This window comes from Notolabrus celidotus, chromosome 9 (genome assembly GCF_009762535.1).
Source record: "Notolabrus celidotus isolate fNotCel1 chromosome 9, fNotCel1.pri, whole genome shotgun sequence".
Taxonomy (NCBI): Eukaryota; Metazoa; Chordata; class Actinopteri; order Labriformes; family Labridae; genus Notolabrus; species Notolabrus celidotus.
The window spans coordinates 25,662,029-25,684,142 of NC_048280.1; the positions used below are offsets into that span (position 1 = coordinate 25,662,029).

A 22,114-nucleotide genomic window follows, 5' to 3' on the forward strand; every position below is an offset into this window, starting at 1 on the left:
CTGCCCAGATCTAAAGGCGGGTCACAAGTGGAGTGACGCCAGGCAGCTTTGATAAGGTAGCCATTCCAGAGGTGAAGGAGATTATTAAAGGCTGCATCAGGACAAACAAGGATGAGCGGTATGCTATAAAAGTCCTGCTGAACCACGCTAGCATTTTAATGTACAAACTACTCCATACAAATTGTGACTGGTGGGATTAAAAGAAGCTGTTTGATGACTGTTGAGTTAAACATCACTTTGAAACACAAGCAGTTGGATTTTTTTTGTTCCTTTATTTAAATGGATGAACATTTCTGGGCTCTACATGTTACCTAATAATATCATGAACAAATCAAGGGCAAAAGAAATAGTGTAAAGACATGCCTGCTGTATGGACATATAGTATAAGTCATTGAGCATTTTAGAGACATTGAAGAAAACGATGCTCTTCACACAAAAGTTCACAAAAAGCAGAATATAATTCTGAAAAATGTAATTAACCTAAATAAACTTGACAGGGGAGGGCGACAAAACATCCAAAAGTAATTTCTTTCTTCTTGCATGGCTCACTTCTTTCTTCCACCTCTCTCCTTCAGTGCCAGGTGAATGATGGATCCGTTGTTCATGTTGTAATAAGCCAGGGAATTAGAATCCTTAATGAAAATGCCCTGTAATGAACAAAGAACACCCATTGTCATTTAATCATTATGTTACAAGGTAAGGAGAATGTTTTGATTCAATAGCAATAGGTTAAAAAATAAAACCTTACCTCATACTGCAACTTCTGTTTTCCTGCTGGCATGCCTGTAGCTTCATGGATTTTTACTTTAATAACAGACACCTGTGGAGCAATGGCATTTGCACATTCATTAGAATTTAGTACATGTGCGGCCGTATGTTTAGTAAGAAGAAAATAAACAAAAAGCCAACATTTGCATACCTGATCTGTGAGTGGGACAGTGAAATTTAGCACTTGGCCATTCAGCTTCCATTCAGTCTTGTCCTGCATATTCGGGACTTGTACTTTAACTGCAACAGGACCCTGAAAAGAGGGGGGAAAGTTCAGTTGAAAATAAGAATATTGTAATTACATACAGGGTTATTTACTTGTGTATTCACTAAAATTTCCCACCATCTAACAAGCCAGATCAATTCATATTGTTTTTCTTAGTTCGTATATTTAGAAGACCGGAAATCTATTTATAATGTAGTAAATGCTACATATCCTGTATTCTATATATGGTCTGCATTCAGGTCCTAAATAATGCGGTTAACCGTAATAACAAACAAATAAATAAAAGCTATAAATACAAATTAAGATTAAGTCACAAACCTTATTTCTACGGAGGAACTCCTCCTCTGGCATAAGGTTGTCTTCTGTCTTCATTTTCTTGTTGACTGGCTCATCGTCATGAGGTGGGGGTGGGTGGGATGGTGGTGCAGGAACATTCGGAGGCTGTGGCACTGGAGGAGCAGGGACGAATGCTGGAAAGAGGAGTAATTATTCGAGTTTAACATGACAGCAAAGGTGAACTCAAAATCACTCATTTTCATGGCAGTGACAGGTATTAAGAAACCTTCATCTTACCAGTTGGGACAACCATGGGTGGAGGTCTGGGGGCCATAATGTGAGATGCTGAGGGAGGCATGGAGACCACATTGATGCGGGGACCAGGAATCATGGGAGGCATCTGTGCTATAACTTGTCCTGGTCCAAGACGTACTACAGAAGACACAGGTGGTCTTGGAAGCACCGGTACAGCAGACAGGAGAGTTGTGCGCACTGGGTTCATCTGTTATCAAAGAACATATCAGTGAGTTGATGGTTTACAATTTGTGATGGAGTTCTATGAGCAATTATCAGTTTTTTTCTAAATAACTCACAGAGGGTGGGCGTGGCATTGATGACATTGGAGGATTCGGTTTGGGTAACATTGATGCAGGGGGCATGGGAGGCTGATGATGAATATCACTGGGCTTGCTAGGCCCAATTTTCTCCTTGGTATCATCCTCTCCCACCAGTCCTTTGGCCTTGTGAATGGCTTCGATCTGCTCTTGCAGAGTGATGTTGGCCTGAGCAGCCTGCTGGGTGCGAGCCATACTCCCAGAGTGGCCATCCCAAGTAACCTGGTAACACAAGTAAGATTACATATCTGTAGACTTAATTTCATTTGAATCAGTAACTAACTTTAACCTAAACATATACAAAAGACTGCACTCACTTTCTCTTCTGGCTTCTGAATCTCTTCTTCACCAATCTTCTTACCGATGGCCGTCTCTTCCACACCAAAGATATCAGTACGCCTCTCAGCCAGCTGTTTCAAGCTGCTCTCAATATCCAAACCAGGGGCGTAGACTTCATCTTCAGTTTGCCGCTCCCTGATACTGCGGTCTCTTTGCTCCAGCCAGCGTGGATCCAGCAGACCAATGCGCATGTGCTCTTGCATCTTACTGGCAGGAATCTTCTCACCAGTGATTGGAGAGATGAGGTACTCGTCTGGAGTTGAGCTTGAGGGCTGAGGTTTGGAGGCTGTGAGGGAAAGAATGAAGAGATTAACATAAACGGTACATAGTGATGGCCCAACATGCACCTGACTTTAATAAAATAAAGGATGTGTTACCTTTGGGGTCATAGTCTTTGCGAATGATAACCTGGTCTGGTGTTGGGGGCAGTGGGGGCGGCATTGGATTGTCTGGAGGCAGAGGAGCCTTCATACCATCATCGTCATCATCAGATCCCTGAATGAGGAGAGAAAGAATGATATTTCGTTTAGAGCACTTTTTGATGTATTTTTTTTTAAGTAGAGACCCAGCAGGTATATGCTGTATACAGAGGAAGGAAGTAATTAATTAAGGTGCAAAAACAGCTAATGCACATATAAGTTTAAGTATAACACAATGCAGCTACAGTCAGCTGAGAATGGGCTGTCTTCAAGGTGCAGTATTTAATCTCTTTCTCTGTCCTCACCTCATCCATGTCCTGCACTTGTGTGTCTTGATCCGGCTGGGAAGGATGGCCGTCATTACGACGCTCCCTTTCATCATCCTCATCCTCACTCTCAACCTCCATCTCCACCTCCTCACTCTCTCCATACTTCTCATAGCGCTCCTGGATCAGAATGCGAGCACCAAGCTCCTCAGGTGTGGTGGGTGGGGGGAAGTGGCCTAGGGAAACAGAGTTGAAGATAAAGATAAATTAATCTCACTACCTCAGGGGTTTATGTATTTGGGGGATTAGCATCATGTTGGTTTTACTACCTTGCTCATTGGGCTGGAAGTCCACCGTCTCAACCACTACAAAGTCGTGCCAGTCAATTTGAGCATAGGCCACTCGTTCTTTTTCTCTTTCCTCCTCCTCCTTCTTTCGCTCACGCTCCTGGAACTTTGCCCACTCGACACGGTACCTCACCTGGTGGTTGTGCAGTAGATCAGCTGGTTAACATGTGAGACCATGCTATTAAAAACTTACTCAGAGAAAAAGCCACACTTAAAACAGCTTACCTGGTCCATAACCTCTCTTGGATTCTCCGCCTCTCTTTTGAGCTTGTTCAGAAGACCTTTGGGAGGGATCAGAATCTAAATGTAGAGAAAGAAGGTACATATTAAGTATACATTCAGCACCAGAATAATTAACATTATACAGGAGAGGTACAATTATCAATTCACCTTGGTGTACTGCTCAACCAGTTTGGTGAAGTAGTTGAAGAGGCTGTGCTGTGGCCGCAGAAAGTCAAATTGGTAGTTCCTCTGTTCCTTCTGCATGAGCTGAGTGAGAAACTGGCGTCCATTGCGAGCCACAAACTGGGCAGTAAGCTTCACAACATCAAGATCAAATGCTGAGATTGATGGAGGATCAGCAATGAATTCAAACTCTGGAGGTGGTTCTTTGGGAACAATGGCCTCTTGAATCACCTGTGATTGCACCTGATGACAGACAGATGACATTAGTTGATATGAATGCATGCCACTAATAATAAGCTATAGAACAAATTGAGTGGGAGTAGTCTAAAAATGCAATGTCTTACTTTTTGAGGAAGCTGCTGGGACTGTTGCATGGCCTGCTGCATAACTTTGGGCACTGCTGCAGATGGTTCTTGTCCTTTGCCCTCCTTGAATTCATTGACTTTGTGACGGTAGTAAGCATGGTAGGGGTCATTGGGGTTGAGGAAATTAAATTTTGGATTGTTGATCTCATTTTGACGGATCCTTGCTTCAAACTCAGGCCCATTTCTGTTAAAGAACGACAACAACACCAACAACAACAAAGGTTAAGTCATGGCCATAAAATTCAGTTAAATGGAAACTTTATAATACACTATACAGTCAACACGCATTAAGTGACTCACCTGGCAACAAAGCTGGCTGTCTTGTCGACAATATTTCGGACCTCAGGAGGTGGATATATGATGCCAACAATCGGTTTAGTGGCTGGAGTTTCTTCTACTGGAGCATCATTCTGTTAACAAAATGTAGGTTTGTTAGGCTGTTTGCATAAAACATAAAAAGCCCCCTGACATCTTGTACCACCAACATATGAGCTTTAACAAAATGTAGAGTTCACCTAAATAAAAAACAATCCCTCAAAGCCCCAGTACCATCAAACCATGCTCATAGGTTTAGTAGTGCCAATTTAGTTAATTGGCAGATGTGTTGACTTGTAGAGTGGTGGAAAAAAGTTTTCAGACACCCTTCAAATTTTACACAATCTCAAATATTGTCATGAAATATTTGTGGAAAAATATTTTTTTGTGTTTCAAGCATTATACAGACATGAACAAATACAAATTATATTTTTTTAGTTTATTTTTTACAAGAAAAAACAACAAAACTAAGATCATGACAGTTTCAATGTGTCAGTTCTCAACATTGTTGGTATCAAAGTAAACAAATAACAGAATGTGTTCAAAACTGAACAAAACATAATTAACCTGGCTGTGACTGTACTAAAACAAATTGCACTTGAAGACCTAAGAGTGATTATCAATGCAATATTTTGGGTGTCCAAAAACTTTTTCCCTCCACTGTACTGTGGTATTGCATCTGCCACCACTGTGCTACAATAGAGCATAAAGACATCCACAGAATTTAGAGAAGCACAAAGCATAAAACCTTTTTTAGGAACTCTAGAAACATAACCTTAAGATATTGCTGTAAAGGTCCCTACAGGTAGCTATCGTTCCCTTCTATGATTTCAAGTAGTAATAACTACTGACAATTCTATCCGTAAGAAATAATAATTTCATCCATTAGGAATCCCAACTGAAGCCTTTTCCTTGGCAAAAAAAACTATATTCTTACCAATCACATCCAAACTGCACTGCTTTACTGTTTCATTTAATTGTTCAAACTCTTTGCAGAAATCTTGAAACATCATGTTGAGATGTGTGGGACAAATTAGCAATAGAGCTAACAGCAAGCTAGCCTGATATAAAGTCACGACTACTTTAGATATTCAAAATAACCGATGGCCAACCTAATTTTATTAAAAGTTTCACAGAAATTTAAGTTGTAATTTTACTGCCCTTTGGTTTTTTCATATAGGAAGCCTGTAAAGCAATGCTAACATGAGCTAACTAGCAGTGGTAGCGTCACCTTGTTGTTCGGCTCCTGCTGAACGATCTGAACAGGCCCGGGCGGCATGGCTGTCTTCTCTCTGTGAAATCAGGATGTTCCTACAAACAACCAACACACACAAGTAGTGAGTATATTTTCAAGACATTAACTTTACTACGAAACACGCAAAGAAGGCGATATATTAGCCGTAAGCATAAAGTTGATTTAGTTGAGCACTTACTGCGTCGTGGTTTCGTTGACCCAATGGAGGATTATTACTTCCGGAAACAAGCCGCAATGCATCATGGAACTTGCAGTACTCTTTTTTTCGGTTACCAAGGAGGCGCCCTGTCAACAAGCTTTATTTGGTGTCTGAAGAAGAGAAATAAGGAAACGGTTCAGACATGAGTCAGTTTTTGGGTGGTCAGGACTGTATTGATAGCCTCCGGAGAGATCTCGTAGACCTCCAAGGTGCGACCCTGGATGTCTTTTCCAGAACAGGACCGGTCCGATTTTCCTCCTGGAAGTTCCCTGATAAACTCTCCTGTAACCTGGACATGGTGGCTTTGCTGGAGCAGTATGACTTCACGGATGGGGATGAGGCATTCAGTCAACACTCACACATTGTGTTACTGGAGCTTGTCATTGACAGGTAAATACATAGCCTAACATTTTATCATATGAAACCAGTCAAAAGTTTGGACACACCTTCTCATATAATGCTTTTTATTTATTTTAATTATTTTCAACATTGTAGTTTAATACTGAAGACATCAAAACTATGAAATAATCTGGGTTTGCCATAATATGGATTACATCAGTAGTCAAATTGGGCTATCCATTGTGTACTAACCCTACCTCTGAACAACACAACTGATGGTCTCAAACACATTAAGAAGGCAAGTCATTCTACAAATGAACTCTTGACAAGGCTCATGTTAATTAGAAACCATTCCAGGAGACCACTTCATGAAGCAGACTGAGAGAATACCAAGAGTGTGCAAAGCTATCATGAAGAAAAACAGGGGTTACTTTACAGAATCTAAAATATAAAACATAATTTGCTCTGTTTAACAGTTTTTTGTTAATTAAATAATTCCATATATGTTCTTTCATAGTTTTGATGACTTCAGTATTAATCTACAGTGTTTCAAATAATTAAAATAAATAAAAAAACCTTGAATGAGAAGGTGTTTTCAAACTTTTGACTGGTAGTGTACCATCAAAACTATAACAGTGCTCTTATCTCTCCTCTTCTTGAACAAGACTACTGCTTCTTCTGCAAAGCTTTGATGCTTTTGTTGAGCTGATGAGGTGCGGCCATATGAGAGAACACACAAATGGATGCCAGTCAGTTGGGCTTGTGGTCAGAAACTGTTGGAGTACTTTGAGTGAATTTGCCAAACTAATGGTAGGAACAATATTTATTTTATGTTAGGTGAAATATGAAATTTGAAGTTCCAAAAGACTAATCAAAAGCTGTCTCATTGTTTCTTATGCTTCCTTTTGTTTTTAGGACACCTACAAAGACATCAAAAAACAGACCAAAGTCCAACAGATATTTGGCAGTGATGAGACAGAGACTGTTTCTCCTATTTCCTGCTCAAAGAATGACCTTTGCAGACAACGTTTGTCTGCTGGGTCTTCACCAAGCACCTTTAACCATGTACCCTCCAATCCTACCTGCAACACCTCACTCTGTCCTGAAGTTGACAGCCACAATGTAAGCCGTCAGACAGTTGAATCATCCCTCGTTTCCTGCGATGCATGTCATCAAATGCAATCCATTTTAAGAAAAACAGGACATGCATTTGTAGATTTGTTTCAGAGTGAGGGTCTGCCCTCCTCTCTGCAGCCCCTCCTGGTAGCTGTGGAAGACACACTTGAGCCAGGTCAGATGACAGCAGCAGATGTAACCCAGTGGGCCAATGAGCAGCTCAGGGACATGCGCCGGCTGGCAAAACATCTCCAGGATGTGCGGGGTACAGTGCAGCCTCTTACAGATAAACTGGCTGCAGCAGAAACAGAGAGGGACAAATTCAGGTCTCAGTTAGGCAGAGCACAGAAAGAGTTCAAGCAAGAGATTGAAAAACACCAAGCAAACATAGTTCAGCTGGAGTTTTCACTTCGGAAAGCACAAAGATCCATGAAAGAAACAGAGCAGAGGCTGCAACAGGAGCAAGGACAACTAAAGAAAGGTGCCCACATTAATAAATTAATACAATTGGAAATATTTATGAATCATTTACTACAGTTTTTGATCTTTTTTCTACAGAAACTCTTTGCTTGAAGGATGTTAATTCCAGCCTGAGAGAGAAAGAAACTGAACAGAAAGACACAATACAAGCACTTGGTGAGGACATGCAGCTTTTTTTATGATATTCACATTTTAGCAGAGGTATGGAATACAATATCGTTGTTTTTCTTTCAGTTACACACTTAAAATACTCTGATCTACTGCATAATAGCTCATTTTATTCTGTGACAGAATATGAAAAGACTATGCTGCAGGAGAAAGTCAGCGGCTTACAACTGGAGAAAGAGATCTGTTGTACACTCCAGCACAGGGTCCAGCAGTTAGAGGGTCAATTCAAGGGAACTCAACTCCAACTTGACAAAGAGAACGCAAAGTACCACAGCGCTTGTCGCCAGCAAGAGGTGGGTATCAAGACGAATGCAGTTTTATCAGTTGTTTTCAGCACAACACCATGACTGTCAAAAGAAACACAATTCAGAGAGATTTATGCAGGTCTTTTTTGTTGTTGTTGTTTTACAGTCAATGCAGGCAAAGCAGACATCTTTGTTAAAGAGAGTTGATGCCCTGGATGAAGAGTGTGAGGAGCTGCAGAGCCAGTTGGGGGAAAGAGAGCAGAGACAAATCAGTCTACACAATCAGCTGCAACAGCTGTCAGAGGAGAAGGAGCAAGTGCAGGCTCAGCTCACTCAACAGCAGGTATGCTGGAGATGTTTAACACCCAATGTACTTTAAGTATAGCACCAAGCACATTACAGTGAAGACTTTCAACTTCAGAAGCTGATGCTGTGATACTTTTCTCCAACAGCTCTTGTTTTTAGAGCTGCAAAAGAAGAAGCAACCACTAGAAAAACAAGTAGGCGAGCTGCAGAAGAGTGTGGTTGAGATGGAGGAGTATGTGCGAGTTTTAAAGGAGAGGGAGAGATTGTTGGTGGCTTTCCCCGAGCTCAGCCCTCTGGCTCGGAGCCATCCCCAGAGTGAGAGATTTTTTGATATTTGTCAATAAGATATGATTTTCTTGCATAGATCCACCACCACTGACTGATGTAACCTGAATGCATCTGCATTCATACTCCCTCTGCACTGCTTGCACTCCCCTATAGAGCACCAGTTATATACACAGGAATGCACGCAGCACTTAGAAAGATAAAGAGTGACTGTATTTTTGAGTGCTGTAGTTGTGGTAGAGTGTTACATTGTTGCTTATTTTGTGTTTTCAAGGTACAGGAAACGTGCTTTTAGATATGGAGCGACAATTACAGGCTAATAACATCCGTGTAAAGATTTTGGAGCAGGAGAACATGACTCTTTACACCAGCCTTATGAAACTGAGGGAAAGGGTACAAAACAACACCATGAGAGTAGGTTTGAAGGATATTCGTAGTGTTGTAAAATATAAAAAATGATTTAAAATGTGGTGCTAAATGTTGGATGTAATTTTAATTTTAGAAAAACATTTTAAAAAGACTTGAATTAATCACTTTTACCAACAGGAGGCCTCACTTGAGCAAACATGGGGCCTTTCTGATCCCAGCACACCAGAAGTACATCAACAAAACCATCAAATGCAGTTGACTCCATTGTAAGATGAATTTGTTTATAATGTTTACAACATTGCATTTGTTTATTATTTATTACATGATTTCAGTATTACCTTGTTGATTCCTTGTACATCAGGCAGAGCAGAAGTGCAGCACGACAGCAATACACTAACAGATGGAAGGAGGGAAGCCGAGGGGAAAGTGGTCTGGACTCAGCTGGGTCAGGGGATCGGGTGTCGACTGCGGCTGCTGTCTCCCCCTCGTCTCTGCAACTCCACCTCCACACCCTCCAACTCAACACAGACGCCACTGTAACTGCGAAAAGCTGCACGAAAACACACAGTGGATTTATCCTCTCTCACTCCAGGAGCTCAAATCAGAGGAGAAACCAGAAACAGAGGAGAGAGCTGAATCAGATACAGACAGACAATTCTGTTTAAAGACATCCAGCAGCCAGCCGTACTTAATACGCCAATAGCTCTTTTAGTACCCTATTCCACATTAACACTAATGTTATTGTAATTTTATAGTGTCATTATGTACACATAACAGTGAATACACGATCACTGCTTCTTTTCATCATGTGCATTTAAAACAATAAACTTACTGTGTATACAAAGACTTATTGTACTTCTAGTTAGACAGGGCATTGATGGTTTTGGAATATCAGGTTTCTTGTTACATGATCTGCTTCTCAAACAAACCTGCATGTATACGAAAGGAAGCCCTTATGGCAGATGAGTCACATGCTTCAGAGTAAAATGCGCCATTTGTACAACCTTGTATGTCACACAAACAGTGACACAGAGGCAGATGTGTTGATAGTGTTAAGTGCTATCTGACAAGAGAGGGGGGGTGGGAGTTTCCATGGAGACACACGAGCTCCATGATTCGTGCTGTGCTGAATCACTAGAGACCTTTTTGTTTCACGCCCTCGAGGATAATCAGACAGTGAATCTTCAATAGTGCACAAAGAAGGAGACTGCACAGGCTGCAGATCAGTGGGAGTGTCAGGACTTCTCACCTGTCATTTTTGTGTTTCACAGCTCACATCATGCGTGTTTGAGGAGGTCATTTGAGAAGTTATGAGCTCAGTTGTGTAATCTGAGCCTAACATGAAACCTCAAGAGACTTCAGAGCTGTTAATGTCACTGTATTATGTTCTCCTTCATCATTCTGCAAACACTTGATTAAAATGACTCATCTCACACTCTGAGTTCTCACAAATACTACCTTAATGAACACATGAGCTGTCATTTTGTTCACTTTGACGACTGCTCCTGACCCGTGGGTTAATCCTTTAATTGGGTTAACTATACAGTTGAGTTATCCAGCATGAAAGTGAAGTTAGATCTTTTTCAGCCAGGGCCACAGATGCCAAGGAAGACTAAAATCAGCATAACACTTAATTGTGGCAATGGTCTGGATAACAAAGAGTAATAAAAATACAAGCCTTACACCATGTTACAAAAGAGGTGAATATGAAGTGATATCTTTTCTTGCATAACGTGTGAAAAAAAGAACATTTGTTACTGTTATTTGTGTGTGCAAAAAAATCAACAACATTACAAACCATTAGAAATAAAATCTAATGTGTGCAATATTAAATAAAAATAATTTGGCACATATCACTAACCAACAAAGTCTTTTTAATCAACTTAGTAATTTCATCATTTTCTTATTTATAATTAACTAGCTTGACATTTCTATTATGGCTCATATTGGAAGTATTAAAATTGCCTAAAAGGCCAAGCATAGGGCCATAAGAGGCATTTGAGTGTTCTCTAGACTACAAACCATACAACAGAGTCAAAACTCACATTGGTTCTTATGAAGCATCAAGCTGTGGGATAGGTGTGTGGATGGATCGTATTATACATGACATGAAAGAGAAACATCTCCATGTGCTAATTATGAATCATGTTACAAACTAGTTATTTCCCTGTCAGTTATATATGGGTACATACAAATGGATTCAAACCTGGCTGGCTTTGTTCTTGTTACCTTGCTACCCTCTTGACCAGACATAGACTAGAGCTTTTTGAGCTCTCCCAATGAAAGCTTCTGCAAAGATAAAACGTATCTGAATTTCCTTGGTCCGTGTGGTGCAACGTGATAAGGATAATGCCACAGTCGATTTTTGTAAATGCTGCTTCAAAACATTTATTTTATATGTAACACATATTTTGCTTTTTATACAGACATACAACATAACAGAGATATTTGATAACTCAATGTGCAAGTACAGAGTACAGTAATATTCAGAAGTAAGAAAAGATATCTTTATAACTGTGCTACCTGGCACACAAAGAGAGAAGAGAAAGAGGTGAGCGAACGTTCAGCTTAAAAAAAAGCACCGCAGTATTAAGATCTGTAACTTGCCTTGACATCAAAAGCATACCTGTGACACAAAATAACTAGACAATAGTTTTCAGTGTGCAAAGTCGACAAATCCTCTGAAATCTGACTCCATTTTAAACGACAATGCCTCCTACTGCACGTTTCCCTCCATGTTTGTGTTTTGGTTTGACATCCTGAAAGCTTGAAGTCCTGTGTAAGAGTAAGAATCTTGCAGAGGAATAAATAAAAAAAACTTATCACTTGGACTTTTTAACTTTGGGATTCAGTCTGCACCTATCACAACACTTTTAAGGCCATTGGTTTTTATGTAACACATGCAAACACAAACTCAAATGAATAAAAGAAAAAATTCATCTCTGTCTTTTTTGATACTTTTACATATGCAATAAATCAAACATCAGTTCCACTCTTTGAAGCTGTTCATATAAATGTAGACTGCAGGAATGTTATCTGAACATGTGTGCTGTTCTCTAATCTAGGTCAGGCTGCTGACTGGCGACAGGGACTGCTGCAAATCTGCAGGATTACAGAGGTCTCACAGAGATGAAGCACATCCCTGGTTTATCATGACAACTAAGGTCTAGCCTGCCAATATAGTATACCCTGTGTGTAAAATTCCAATTTAAAAGCTTTGTGCTTGCTTTATATCTGATAATCTTTTTTTTTTCTCAGGTAATCACTAGAAATTAGCGAAGCTAAATAATCTATGTGCTTTAATTTTCAATCTCATTCCAACACGAAAAAAGCGCTGGTGTCTCAATGAGCGTGGGAAAACACTGCAGAATAAGTGACACAAAAGAAAGGGGTCACAGGATGAGATTAAGGAGATTAGGTGAAGCACTGCAGCGATGTTCAGACACTTACAAAGGTGAACATAAATTACTGATAGGAACTAATGGAGGTCAGTGCAATAATATATACGACACAGATACTGCGAAACACAAAAAAACGTCAGTGGCAGCAGCCGGAAACTCAGAAAAAAACACTTATGTGATCAGTAGAAAAGCAACACAGAATGAATAGAAAAATAAATAGGTATCTTAGAATATGGGATTAAATAATTTGGTAGTGACCATTCTAATAAGGGAGAAAAAACTGCAAAGAAGGCAAAAATGAAAACTCAAAAAAGTCTGTGCATCCCTTAGTGTAACTAAAAACACATGCTTAGTATGCTCAGTATGATGCAGTGGGTTTTCTTACATGTTGTTAATAACAAAATAGGTGGATGTTGATTTTCCAGCCTCAGATCTGTCTGTAATATTTAAAAAAGCCTCAACTGAGTCTCCTGAACTTAAAGCAGTTTGTTACAAAGAAAAACCAAATGGTTCCTGGAGAAACTTACAAAGTTGCAGAGAAAAGAGCTGGTCTCTAAGGATATAACACAACTTTGATGCTAGGAGCTCACAGGACAGTAATAAAGCTCTCTACTGTACATTCGAATATCACAAGATATACAAATATGCTTCACAAAGAGACAGAGAGCGTGCATCCCATCCTGTGGTGTGCTATTATCCACAGAGAAATAAAACAGACAGGCTGGCAGGCCGGTCACAGGCTAAAGGGAGTGAGATACAGAGAGTACAGTAGTTATAGTACAGCGTATGCGTGTGAGACATCAGATGATACCAGGCAGTAGTAATGACTTTGTTTGGTCACACATCATCTCTTTCCAGTGTAGTCCTCAGCTGGTGGGGCAGTGGGGGGGCTGGTGGGGTGCGGTGAGGAGTCCACCTGTCCCTCAGGCTGGACAGGCTGCACTGTCTCTACCAGGCTGCCGCTGGGTAGCACCACATATCGAGCAGCCATGTCTTTGGGCTGCAGGGCCCGCAAGCCCTCCTTACTGTGCCAGATTCCATAGCCAAAATACACAAAGAGACCTGGGAAACAGACGGAGAGAAACACCTGAAACTGCAATGACTCCAAAAGTAAGCACAGGGTATTATGCACACAGGTGAGTCGTGAGAATAGTGTCTCTATAAAGGATGCAAAGCTCTGGTGTGCGTATAAAATATATCTCGCCCTTAAATTTGCTTGTCTATGGGAGTTATTTTTATGCTATAAAAAGCCCCAATAAGCAAAGTTAGCGTTGATGCTACAGTCCAACCCCCAAAAAACTTTTTTTAATTTTTTGACAACAAAGTGTATCCAGGACAACCTGAATCAAATCAAGGAGTCTGGAACGTTTCATTCCTGCCTATTGACACTGCGGCCAAAATGTTTGCCCTAAGCATTCTATATTTGTAAACAACATGGATAAGTCATTTTTCAAAACAATGATTAGTTTATTTGGAGTGATCAAAACTTAAGATTTTTGTTTGTTGGCTGAAAAGTTAAGGGGCAGAAGACCATCATCAGGTATTGAGGTCATTTAATGCTTTAGTTCAACAGAAAAACACAATGTTTTGACTTTACTGTGAACTAAATATACATTTTTAGTAGGATATCAGACAGAAATTCAGGCTAATTTTTAGATTTACAATGGATACAAATATTAAATTTGATGTAAATTTAACCCACTAGTAGACAAATTAGAGCTTACCATTGCCATGGAAGTGCCTGAAACCGTGGAATCATAGGGACTACTTTTGTTTTGCTGTATAAGTAAATACCTTATTAATCAGTGAAAACATCTTCACCTCAAGTTTTTGTGTCAACTTGTTAATTTCTTTAGTTGGTAGCTATGTGCTGTTTAGCGAGAAGGGGTTTGGAATTACAGTCTTCACACTATACAACTTATTTTACGTTCGGCTCTGAAGTTATGTTGGTTTCAATAAACGCTAACACACTCAGTGCTAACAATGACAAACCCTACATAGCATTGCTGAGCAGGTTATATCAATTCTTTGATTTTAATCATACTTCACCTTACTAACATGCAAACATTTGATGGTTGATCAATTAGGCAGACATTTTCTTTACAAAAACAAACTCACCAGAAGACTATAGCTTTGATGTTTTGATTGTTAAATTTACTTGATATTTGGATGTATTCAGCACCTTGTGTTAGCAGCATAACAGCGCTTTAACAAAAATATCAATGTAAGCGTTCTAACCTGGAAAAGCTAAGAATGTACTATATTTACCGCGTTATAATTTTATTCCACTAAGCTAGAATGCAAATATTTGATACCAAGCTGCTAACACTAGTTACATTTGAGGTCTGAGGGAGTAAAATTAATTGTGTGAATGTTTGATTCTGACTACACTTTTCCACTCTCAAATAATGAACCAACAGACTGACAGTTCTTCCCAAGAACCATTACTTCTTAAATCATTTGCCTCTTAGTTGTTGTGCTAATAAATTAGCTTTAACTCGTCCATATAACTGCGTTGAGTGAAAAAAATTCCTGTGCTTTTTTCTTTGATGGTGTGATAAAGGGTAATGGGTTAATCTCTCTCAAGGAAAGGTTCTCGGCCTTTCCTTAAGCCCTGTCAAGTGTGATACTCTCTCGTTCACTTGTTGCAGTCTGACAGCCATGCTTAAATGGTTTATCGTTCCAGAGAAGTCTGAGGTTAATGAAGCTAATGGTGTTTCCCCACTGATCCTTTTACTGACAGGGTTTCAACTCAATCCGACCAGCATCTACATCCTCAGAGGATGGGACATTTTTCTCTATTCCATGGAATAAACAGAAAATGTTTGTTTATCTGATGATGTAACACTTAAGAGCATTACATTCAGTGCTAACCGAGGTCAGATGATTTTATGACAGTAAACTCTGACAACTCCCTGATATCAAACACATTAAAAACATGTGGTGTCATCTGCCTTCAATAATTAAGAATAATTAAGATTTACACAACATGCAATAAAACATTTTGTGTAGAGGAGCAGCTATATATCAGGGCTTAGATAACTTACTTTGTCATGTTGCATTTAAGAAAATACGTCTGTCTTAAAAGAATATTTTTAAGAAATCTTGAGCATGTTTTTATTTTAGCCACTGTGTTTCCCACCAACAGTGTACTGTGTTCTTACCTATAGCAATCCACACTGTGAATCGAATCCAGGTCAGAAGGCTGAGCTTCATCATCAGGAATACATTGAATATGATACTGACACCTGGAGTCAATGGAACCAAAGGAACCTAAACAACAAAACAACTCAGTTATACACCCATCATCACTGTTGTCATTTTTATGAGAGTAACATTTAGCTTCAACAGGGTTCCCACTCTTTTCCAGAGATCATTTTCCAGGACATTTCAAGGACATTTTCAGTGATGATCAACCTGGTATGACAGTCTAAATTTAGTTCCTAATTTAGTTCCTAAATAATCTAATATGTTCCTCTCAGTGGAAGTCCACATTGAAAGTCTATGGCTATCCATGAAATCACCTCTTACATGCTTAAAAATGATAGCAAATTGATTATAGAATAATGCAACCACAGATGTACAGCACTTGACTTTATTAGTGCAACCAAGCAACAATGATGGGCAACTCTCATCTCAGCTTTCTCTTTTCTCAAAAAAAAAAAAATTAGCTAAGAAAAAAACAAAAGAGCCAGCAAAGGACTCTGGAAGCTGCCTTACTGAAATAAATAAATAAATAATAATCCGAGGATCAGTGCATAAATTGACCTAAATAGAACTAAATGACAATAAATGGCCACAAATGTTGAATGGAGATGTGTTTTTTTTAACTTTGTCAGGTCGCACGCAGTCATGTTGGAATAATTTTCCAGGACAATCTGTGATGTTCCAGGACATTTTACTTTTTCTCCCATTTTCCAGGTGTTTTCCAGTACTGGAAAACTGGTCAACTATTTTCCAGGTTTTCCAGCTATTCCAGGACGCGTGGGAACCCTGTTCAAATATTGTTTTGATGAATACTTAGCAAATAGAATGGTGTGTTGGACCTAACTACAACTGAAAGAAAGCTGTGTTTATTTAACAAATTACCAGAGGCATGTTAAACTTGATGGGCTGGCCTATCATAGGGTGCTGACTGATTTACGTATAGGATGTGTATGTTTGTCTTTCATCTTCTTTTTCTATCCACTTCCTTATACTCCTGTATTTTTTAATTGATAAAAATAACACAACAATGTGGTTTGAAAAAAGTATGGCCTAAGGTCAAAATCTGAAGTATCAACAAAATACGAAGCTACTAGAGGCCTGTTGCAACACAACCCAGTAAATTGATTTCTGATCGTGGAAGTAACCAATCAGAGAAAGGGCTATGGGCCTGCACCTGAGGCGGGCAGTCAGAATTTAATGCTCTCCTTGGTCAGCTGGTGGACATGTCCCTGGAAACTTCAGAAATGCAATAGTTGTAAAACCATAAAGGCACTCACCTGGAATGTTTTGGTGTTGGCTTGTGGCTCATGGACCCATATGAGTGCCAAACTCACAATAAAAGCTAAACTGAAAATCACCAGCAGCATTGTGTAACTCCAGAGTGGCAGTTGCAGCTGTTTTTCTCCAAATTCTAGCACCACACAGAAGGACACTGAGGTGACTATCAGCGTCAGCACACAGAAGGCCACCACCTCGCCTGGCTCACAGTCCCCCAGCAGCTTGTCAAGGTATGGCTCCCAGTATGCCTTCAACTGCCCCACACCTCGCCGCTCTCTGGTTTTCTGCCTCTCCACCAGCTGGAGTTTGTCAGAGAATGACTCGTACTGCTTCAGCTCACCGCTGTCCTCCGCTATGGTCTGAGACTCTGATGGTGCAGGGGACGGAAAAGCATTCGGGTTGGGAGACGTTGAAGCTGTTCCCTTGTCGCTGGGTCTCTCAGGCTGGAAGCGCAGCACGATGATGCTCGCTGCCACAAAGGTGTACGCCAGGAGGGTGCCAATGGACAAGAACTGAACCAAAGCTTCCAGGTCGAAGATGAGAGCCATGCAGGCCATTAGGAACCCAAACACCAATATTGCAATGACTGGGACCTTAGTGACGGGATTGACGCGAGCAAAAACGCTGAAGAACAGTCCATCTTCAGCCATGGCGTACACAATCCGAGGGAGGGAGAAGAGATTGCAGAGCAGCACAGTGTTCATGGCTAGAAATGGAAACAGAGATTCATCATCAGATGATACAGCAATTCAAACAATCCATCGATTAATCAGTCGTTTTCTATCTACATGTTGCCATTATAACAACAGTTATCTCATGACACTTAACAAAAAGAGCAGTTACACTTGGCAACATTTGCAAGGGAAAACTTAATTTTAACAGGTAAAAACCTCCAGCAGAAGCAGGCTCACTGGTAGACTGCCACCTGCTGCAAACTTTACTAACACAAGGTTGAAACTCACCGCAGATGGAACCAACTGCCACAATTATCCCAGCCCAGCTGTAACCCCGCCGGAAGAAAGCGTCTGCCAGAGCAGAGTTGGGGTCCAGGGTATGCCAGGGTACGATCAGTGTGAGCACCGTGGAGACCAGGATGTACGCTGCTGTTGCCAGTCCAAGGGAGATAGCTGTGGCGATGGGAACAGCTTTCTGTGGGTTCTTTGCTTCCTCGCTTGAAGATGCAATTACATCAAAGCCCACAAATGCGTAGAAGCATGTGGCAGAGCCTGCAAGTATTCCAGAAAGACCAAAAGGTGCAAAACCTCCTTCTTTCTGGCTCCAGTTGACTGGTTCGGCCAGCATAAAACCAAAGATTAGGATGAAAACAATGACTGCCATGCTAATAGTGGAGAAGATGTGGTTGAGGTAGGAGGACACTTGAACTCCAAAGGAAATGAAGAATGAGGCAACTATAAGGATCCCTGCTGCAAGTAAGTCAGGGTAGTGGGCGAGAAAGGGCACATTCCACTGCATGATATGTGTCTCTGTAAAGTTCTGGATGGTATGGTTAAAAATGGAGTCCAGGTAGCCGCTCCAAGCGCGAGCCACAGCAGCGCCACCAATCATGTTTTCCAGGATCACATTCCAGCCAATGAGAAAGGCCCAGATCTCTCCCACAGAGACATAAGTAAACATGTAGGCAGATCCTGTTTTGGGAATGCGTGCGCCAAACTCTGCGTAACAAAAGGCTGCAAGTAGAGATGCGATCCCTGCGAAAAGGAATGATATGATGACGGCAGGCCCGACCATTTCTTTGGCCACTGTTCCTGTCAGGACGTACAGCCCTGAGCCCACCATGCCTCCCACCCCCAGCAGAGTCAGGTCCAGGGTGGAGAGGCAGCGTTTTAGCGACGTGGCCATCATGTCGTCATCTAGTGTCTTTAGTCGGTTCAGTTTCTGACAAAGGCGCACCGCTGGGGTGCAGCCTCTTGGACAGGTCGCCATAGTTACAGAGTATGACAGGCCAGCTGGGCAGGATGCTATTATAACAGTCACACTGGATCCATTAGCTGTCTACAAAGCTAACCTGCAAGACAAAAGTGAGCTTCAGTGTTTGGGTTGAGACAATTCATACTGTACGGGTAGTCTGGTAGACACATTATATGTAAACACAGCATTCAATGGAAAGCTCATACAGGCACATCATTATTTTCCAATCTTTGGCTCTAAAATTCAGGAAAAACCATAGACTGTATAAAATATGGACGTAGTATTCGTGACGTCACCCATCTGTTTCTGAAGCGCTGCTTTGAGGCCAGTCGCCGGCGGCATCCATATTGCTGCTATCGAGCGATTGTGGTGTAAAGAGGCGGGCTTTTGAGCCTCCTAGCCAACAGCTATAGTGTTCTGTTAATCAAGTCAGCTGTGCCTCTCGTTGGAAGACTCGTAATCTCAATATCTTCTAAATTGCCACGTTAGAAAAAAATTCATCCCCCCTACAGTGTGTGCCGATCGAGACATGAGCTATCCAGACTACACTTGTCTTTTGTAACAGGCTGTTAACATGTTTATTTCTGCTGTAAAGATCTGCTTTTTTGAAGTGGTATGTATGTGGTTTCCGGTACTTCCAGAGTCAGCCTCAAGCGGATCCTTGATGAACTACAGTTTTTAACACTTCCGCATTGGACTCATATTTTTAGACTGGAGGTTGCCGCTTGGGAAAAACAAATAGTTACACAAAACATTTTGCCTTGATGTTTATTTCTATTTCTATTTCTATAGCAAGAGAATTAATATAAAGATTTTGTCATTGTGATTATGGAAACATGTAGTTGGTTTGTGAGGATATCCTGAATACCCTGAATTGTTGTCTACAGTATACTTTACTGTTGCTGTATGAGCTACAAGCTGTAGAAATAACATTATGCTCTGTATATCCTTGTAACAACAGCATAATTTATATAACAAATAATCTAAAATGAAACTCATAATCCAACACACCTTCTTTAAAAGTAGTCATATGTCATGTCTTGTGGTGTGTTTTTGCCAGGAGGCCTTATTGTGCGGCACTGGAAACACATCTCACTACAGCTCAGTCCACGTCATCTCAAAGGTCTACGGTGCTCTGTAAGAGCAGTGACCATGTAAAAAAAATGCACTTAAGGCCTACAATGCATTAGTTTAAAGGGAAAGAGTAGGTTCAGGCGTATCACCGGTACTGTTTCCTAAACCGGGCGGTGCAACATCCCGATTCAAGCCCTCGATGGGCATATGGCGACAACAGGATGCCTTCCTTATAATTACGTAACGCTTTATCCCTCCAGAAATAATAAAACCACTGCTATAAACCACACGGAATATTAACGCTTTATTTATTGTCAGGAACATGGTCACGGATTATTACATGCGGAAATATGAACCTAATCGTCATTTGAATGCAATATTAATAATTTATGACAAAATGGAAACGGACGCAAAAGAGGATCGTTAGTGGGATATCATGGTGCTCCATCCTGGATGAGCTTAATACGCAGAGCGATATCGCACTCTTTTATTTATACTTAAGGTGTGCCCATGGGGTTTCCTTTGTAACCTCATAATGAAAAATGCCTATAATATTAGAAAAAAGTGTATTAACGCTTTACCTTTGCTTTCCAGTGTGTACCATCTGTGCTGCAGGTTGAGTGCTGTTAGAAGTTGCTGGGATGCATCGTCTGGTGATGGAGCAGCAGAAGGTACACGGAGGAATAATACAGGCATTGGACTGTTTCTTAAAGAGACAGTCACCTCGACTCTCCTGATGAAAGGGCTTTCCCACTGCACCCCACCCATAATACAGCAGAACAGGGTCAGGGTGATCTGGATTGGATGAAATATGCAATATGGGTTGTCCTAAAGAAAAAGTCAAATCAAATTTGGATCACGTTATACATCTTTGCTTTGAATCTGAATAAATGTGTGCATTGTTCTAAACTCTTGTGTGGGATTTGGATAGAATGGATCACAATAAATTAGGATTACTCTGATCAAAGCAGAGGAGAGGGTTTCATGAATACAATGTGACATGCCTTTAAATTTGTCAAATAGCCAACTTTAGCATCAATGTAACTTTCTATTAATATATTAAGTTGAGCAGGGGTTCCCAAACTTTTCAGACCGCAACCCCCAAAATATAGGTGCCAAAGAATTGCGACCCCCCCACTGTCCCTCTAAGTGATTTAATGTGGCTCCATTTAGCTGGTCTGCAGAAAATTAACCTACCTAAATGAGCATGTGGCGGCTGTTTCCTGTGCCCTTATGAATTAACCTACTGTTACTGATGCTTTTGATGATTAACTGTTCACTAACCCTAAATTTAGGAGTCATCTGGCAGAAAGAAAGGCAGAAAACTCATTACATTTTCTACTTTCAAGGTTTTATTTCAAGGTTAGCTAATATTTTCGTTGATATTTTTTACTTTAGTGGGTAAAGTGTACTATTTTTAGAAAAAAAACCCATTGTGGAATACATATCACGACCCCCCACCCCCACTTTGGGAACCCCTGCTTTACAGTGATGATGATTTCAACATTAGGCTACCTAAAGCCTTCTATTGAAAATAAAAATAAAAAGTTTCCCCCACCAATCCAACAATAACTTGTCAACAACAAACAAAAAATTTGAAGTACTCTCCAGTTGGTTATTTTATGGGATACTTCATATGTCATTATAAATAATAGGCATACATGCCCTCAGTCCCAGTATTGCTCTGCAAAACTTCAACTACAATTCAGCAACATAAAAGAAAACACCACCCAAAGTATGTGAGGCTTTTTGTTTATAACACTACATCATATTTCATAGGATAATTATGTCAAATTTGGAAGCTAATTGGATTTAAGTACAGTTTTTGAGTAAATGTCCTTACTTTACACTGATAAAAAAACATGTAACTGTAAATCAAATGATATAACTGAAAGGCTTTATTTTTTTTATGACTAACTGCTCAGTTTAAATTTGAGGCCAGCAACACAGTTCAAACAAGTCAGGTCAGAGACAGCAAAACACTGATAAAGTTGTGCTGCAAAAGAACACCTGGAGGAATATCTTCCAACTAATGAGGTTAATTTCAGACTGGTTAGTAAAATGGCTGGTTATAAACAGATGAGATAAGATTAAAATTGAAATCAAGGTTAAAACTGTTTCAT

The 22,114-nt window shown here is 40.4% G+C and overlaps 3 protein-coding genes across 5 annotated transcripts; 1 reads left to right on the forward strand and 2 right to left on the reverse strand.

Annotated features, from left to right (window-relative positions):
• Nucleotides 1-252: 252 nt before the first annotated feature.
• On the reverse strand, nucleotides 253-9,700 carry sf3a1 (splicing factor 3a, subunit 1). Its single transcript, XM_034692716.1, has 16 exons — nucleotides 5,774-9,700; nucleotides 5,572-5,651; nucleotides 4,326-4,435; nucleotides 4,005-4,209; nucleotides 3,646-3,903; nucleotides 3,481-3,555; nucleotides 3,238-3,388; nucleotides 2,948-3,144; nucleotides 2,601-2,718; nucleotides 2,202-2,509; nucleotides 1,864-2,106; nucleotides 1,568-1,772; nucleotides 1,313-1,464; nucleotides 920-1,021; nucleotides 749-820; nucleotides 253-647 (listed from the first exon to the last, which is right to left on the reverse strand). The coding sequence occupies exons 2-16, from the start codon at nucleotides 5,617-5,619 to the stop codon at nucleotides 546-548; spliced, it is 2,346 nt and encodes a 781-aa protein (XP_034548607.1). The 5' UTR covers nucleotides 5,620-5,651; nucleotides 5,774-9,700; the 3' UTR covers nucleotides 253-545.
• ccdc157 (coiled-coil domain containing 157) lies at nucleotides 5,845-10,537 on the forward strand. Of its 3 annotated transcripts, none has more exons than XM_034692719.1 (11): nucleotides 5,845-6,184; nucleotides 6,799-6,943; nucleotides 7,049-7,255; nucleotides 7,361-7,730; nucleotides 7,808-7,885; nucleotides 8,021-8,190; nucleotides 8,309-8,485; nucleotides 8,595-8,763; nucleotides 9,008-9,147; nucleotides 9,280-9,368; nucleotides 9,464-10,537. In XM_034692719.1, exons 1-11 carry the CDS (start codon nucleotides 5,937-5,939, stop codon nucleotides 9,765-9,767), a joined length of 2,097 nt encoding a protein of 698 aa, XP_034548610.1. In that variant the 5' UTR covers nucleotides 5,845-5,936; the 3' UTR covers nucleotides 9,768-10,537. The 3 variants fall into 3 exon arrangements, with proteins under 3 accessions (XP_034548610.1, XP_034548611.1, XP_034548609.1); XM_034692720.1 differs by having other exon boundaries at nucleotides 7,388-7,730; XM_034692718.1 differs by having other exon boundaries at nucleotides 7,049-7,730.
• A 927-nt stretch (nucleotides 10,538-11,464) lies between these two features.
• On the reverse strand, nucleotides 11,465-20,851 carry slc7a4 (solute carrier family 7 member 4). The gene is made up of 5 exons (XM_034691147.1): nucleotides 20,573-20,851; nucleotides 17,951-19,014; nucleotides 16,988-17,694; nucleotides 15,668-15,776; nucleotides 11,465-13,565 (listed from the first exon to the last, which is right to left on the reverse strand). Exons 2-5 carry the CDS (start codon nucleotides 18,930-18,932, stop codon nucleotides 13,348-13,350), a joined length of 2,016 nt encoding a protein of 671 aa, XP_034547038.1. The 5' UTR covers nucleotides 18,933-19,014; nucleotides 20,573-20,851; the 3' UTR covers nucleotides 11,465-13,347.
• Nucleotides 20,852-22,114: the final 1,263 nt, after the last annotated feature.

What these genes read in the sequence shown, in the direction of transcription:
- sf3a1 (XM_034692716.1), bottom strand. Translation starts at nt 5,619, where the DNA reads ATGCCGCCCGGGCCTGTTCAGATCGTTCAGCAGGAGCCGAACAACAAG. An exon ending in AGTTCCTCCGTAGAAATAAG is followed by an intron (nt 1,022 to 1,312) that starts GTTTGTGACTTA and finishes CCCTCTTTTCAG; the next exon opens with GGTCCTGTTGCAGTTAAAGT. An exon ending in CTGTCCCACTCACAGATCAG is followed by an intron (nt 821 to 919) that starts GTATGCAAATGT and finishes ATTGCTCCACAG; the next exon opens with GTGTCTGTTATTAAAGTAAA.
- ccdc157 (XM_034692718.1), top strand. Translation starts at nt 5,937, where the DNA reads ATGAGTCAGTTTTTGGGTGGTCAGGACTGTATTGATAGCCTCCGGAGA. An exon ending in GTGAATTTGCCAAACTAATG is followed by an intron (nt 6,944 to 7,048) that starts GTAGGAACAATA and finishes TTTTGTTTTTAG; the next exon opens with GACACCTACAAAGACATCAA. An exon ending in CTCAGCTCACTCAACAGCAG is followed by an intron (nt 8,486 to 8,594) that starts GTATGCTGGAGA and finishes TTTCTCCAACAG; the next exon opens with CTCTTGTTTTTAGAGCTGCA.
- slc7a4 (XM_034691147.1), bottom strand. Translation starts at nt 18,932, where the DNA reads ATGGCGACCTGTCCAAGAGGCTGCACCCCAGCGGTGCGCCTTTGTCAG. An exon ending in CCAACACCAAAACATTCCAG is followed by an intron (nt 15,777 to 16,987) that starts GTGAGTGCCTTT and finishes TTTGTTGTTTAG; the next exon opens with GTTCCTTTGGTTCCATTGAC. An exon ending in CACAGTGTGGATTGCTATAG is followed by an intron (nt 13,566 to 15,667) that starts GTAAGAACACAG and finishes TCTGTTTCCCAG; the next exon opens with GTCTCTTTGTGTATTTTGGC.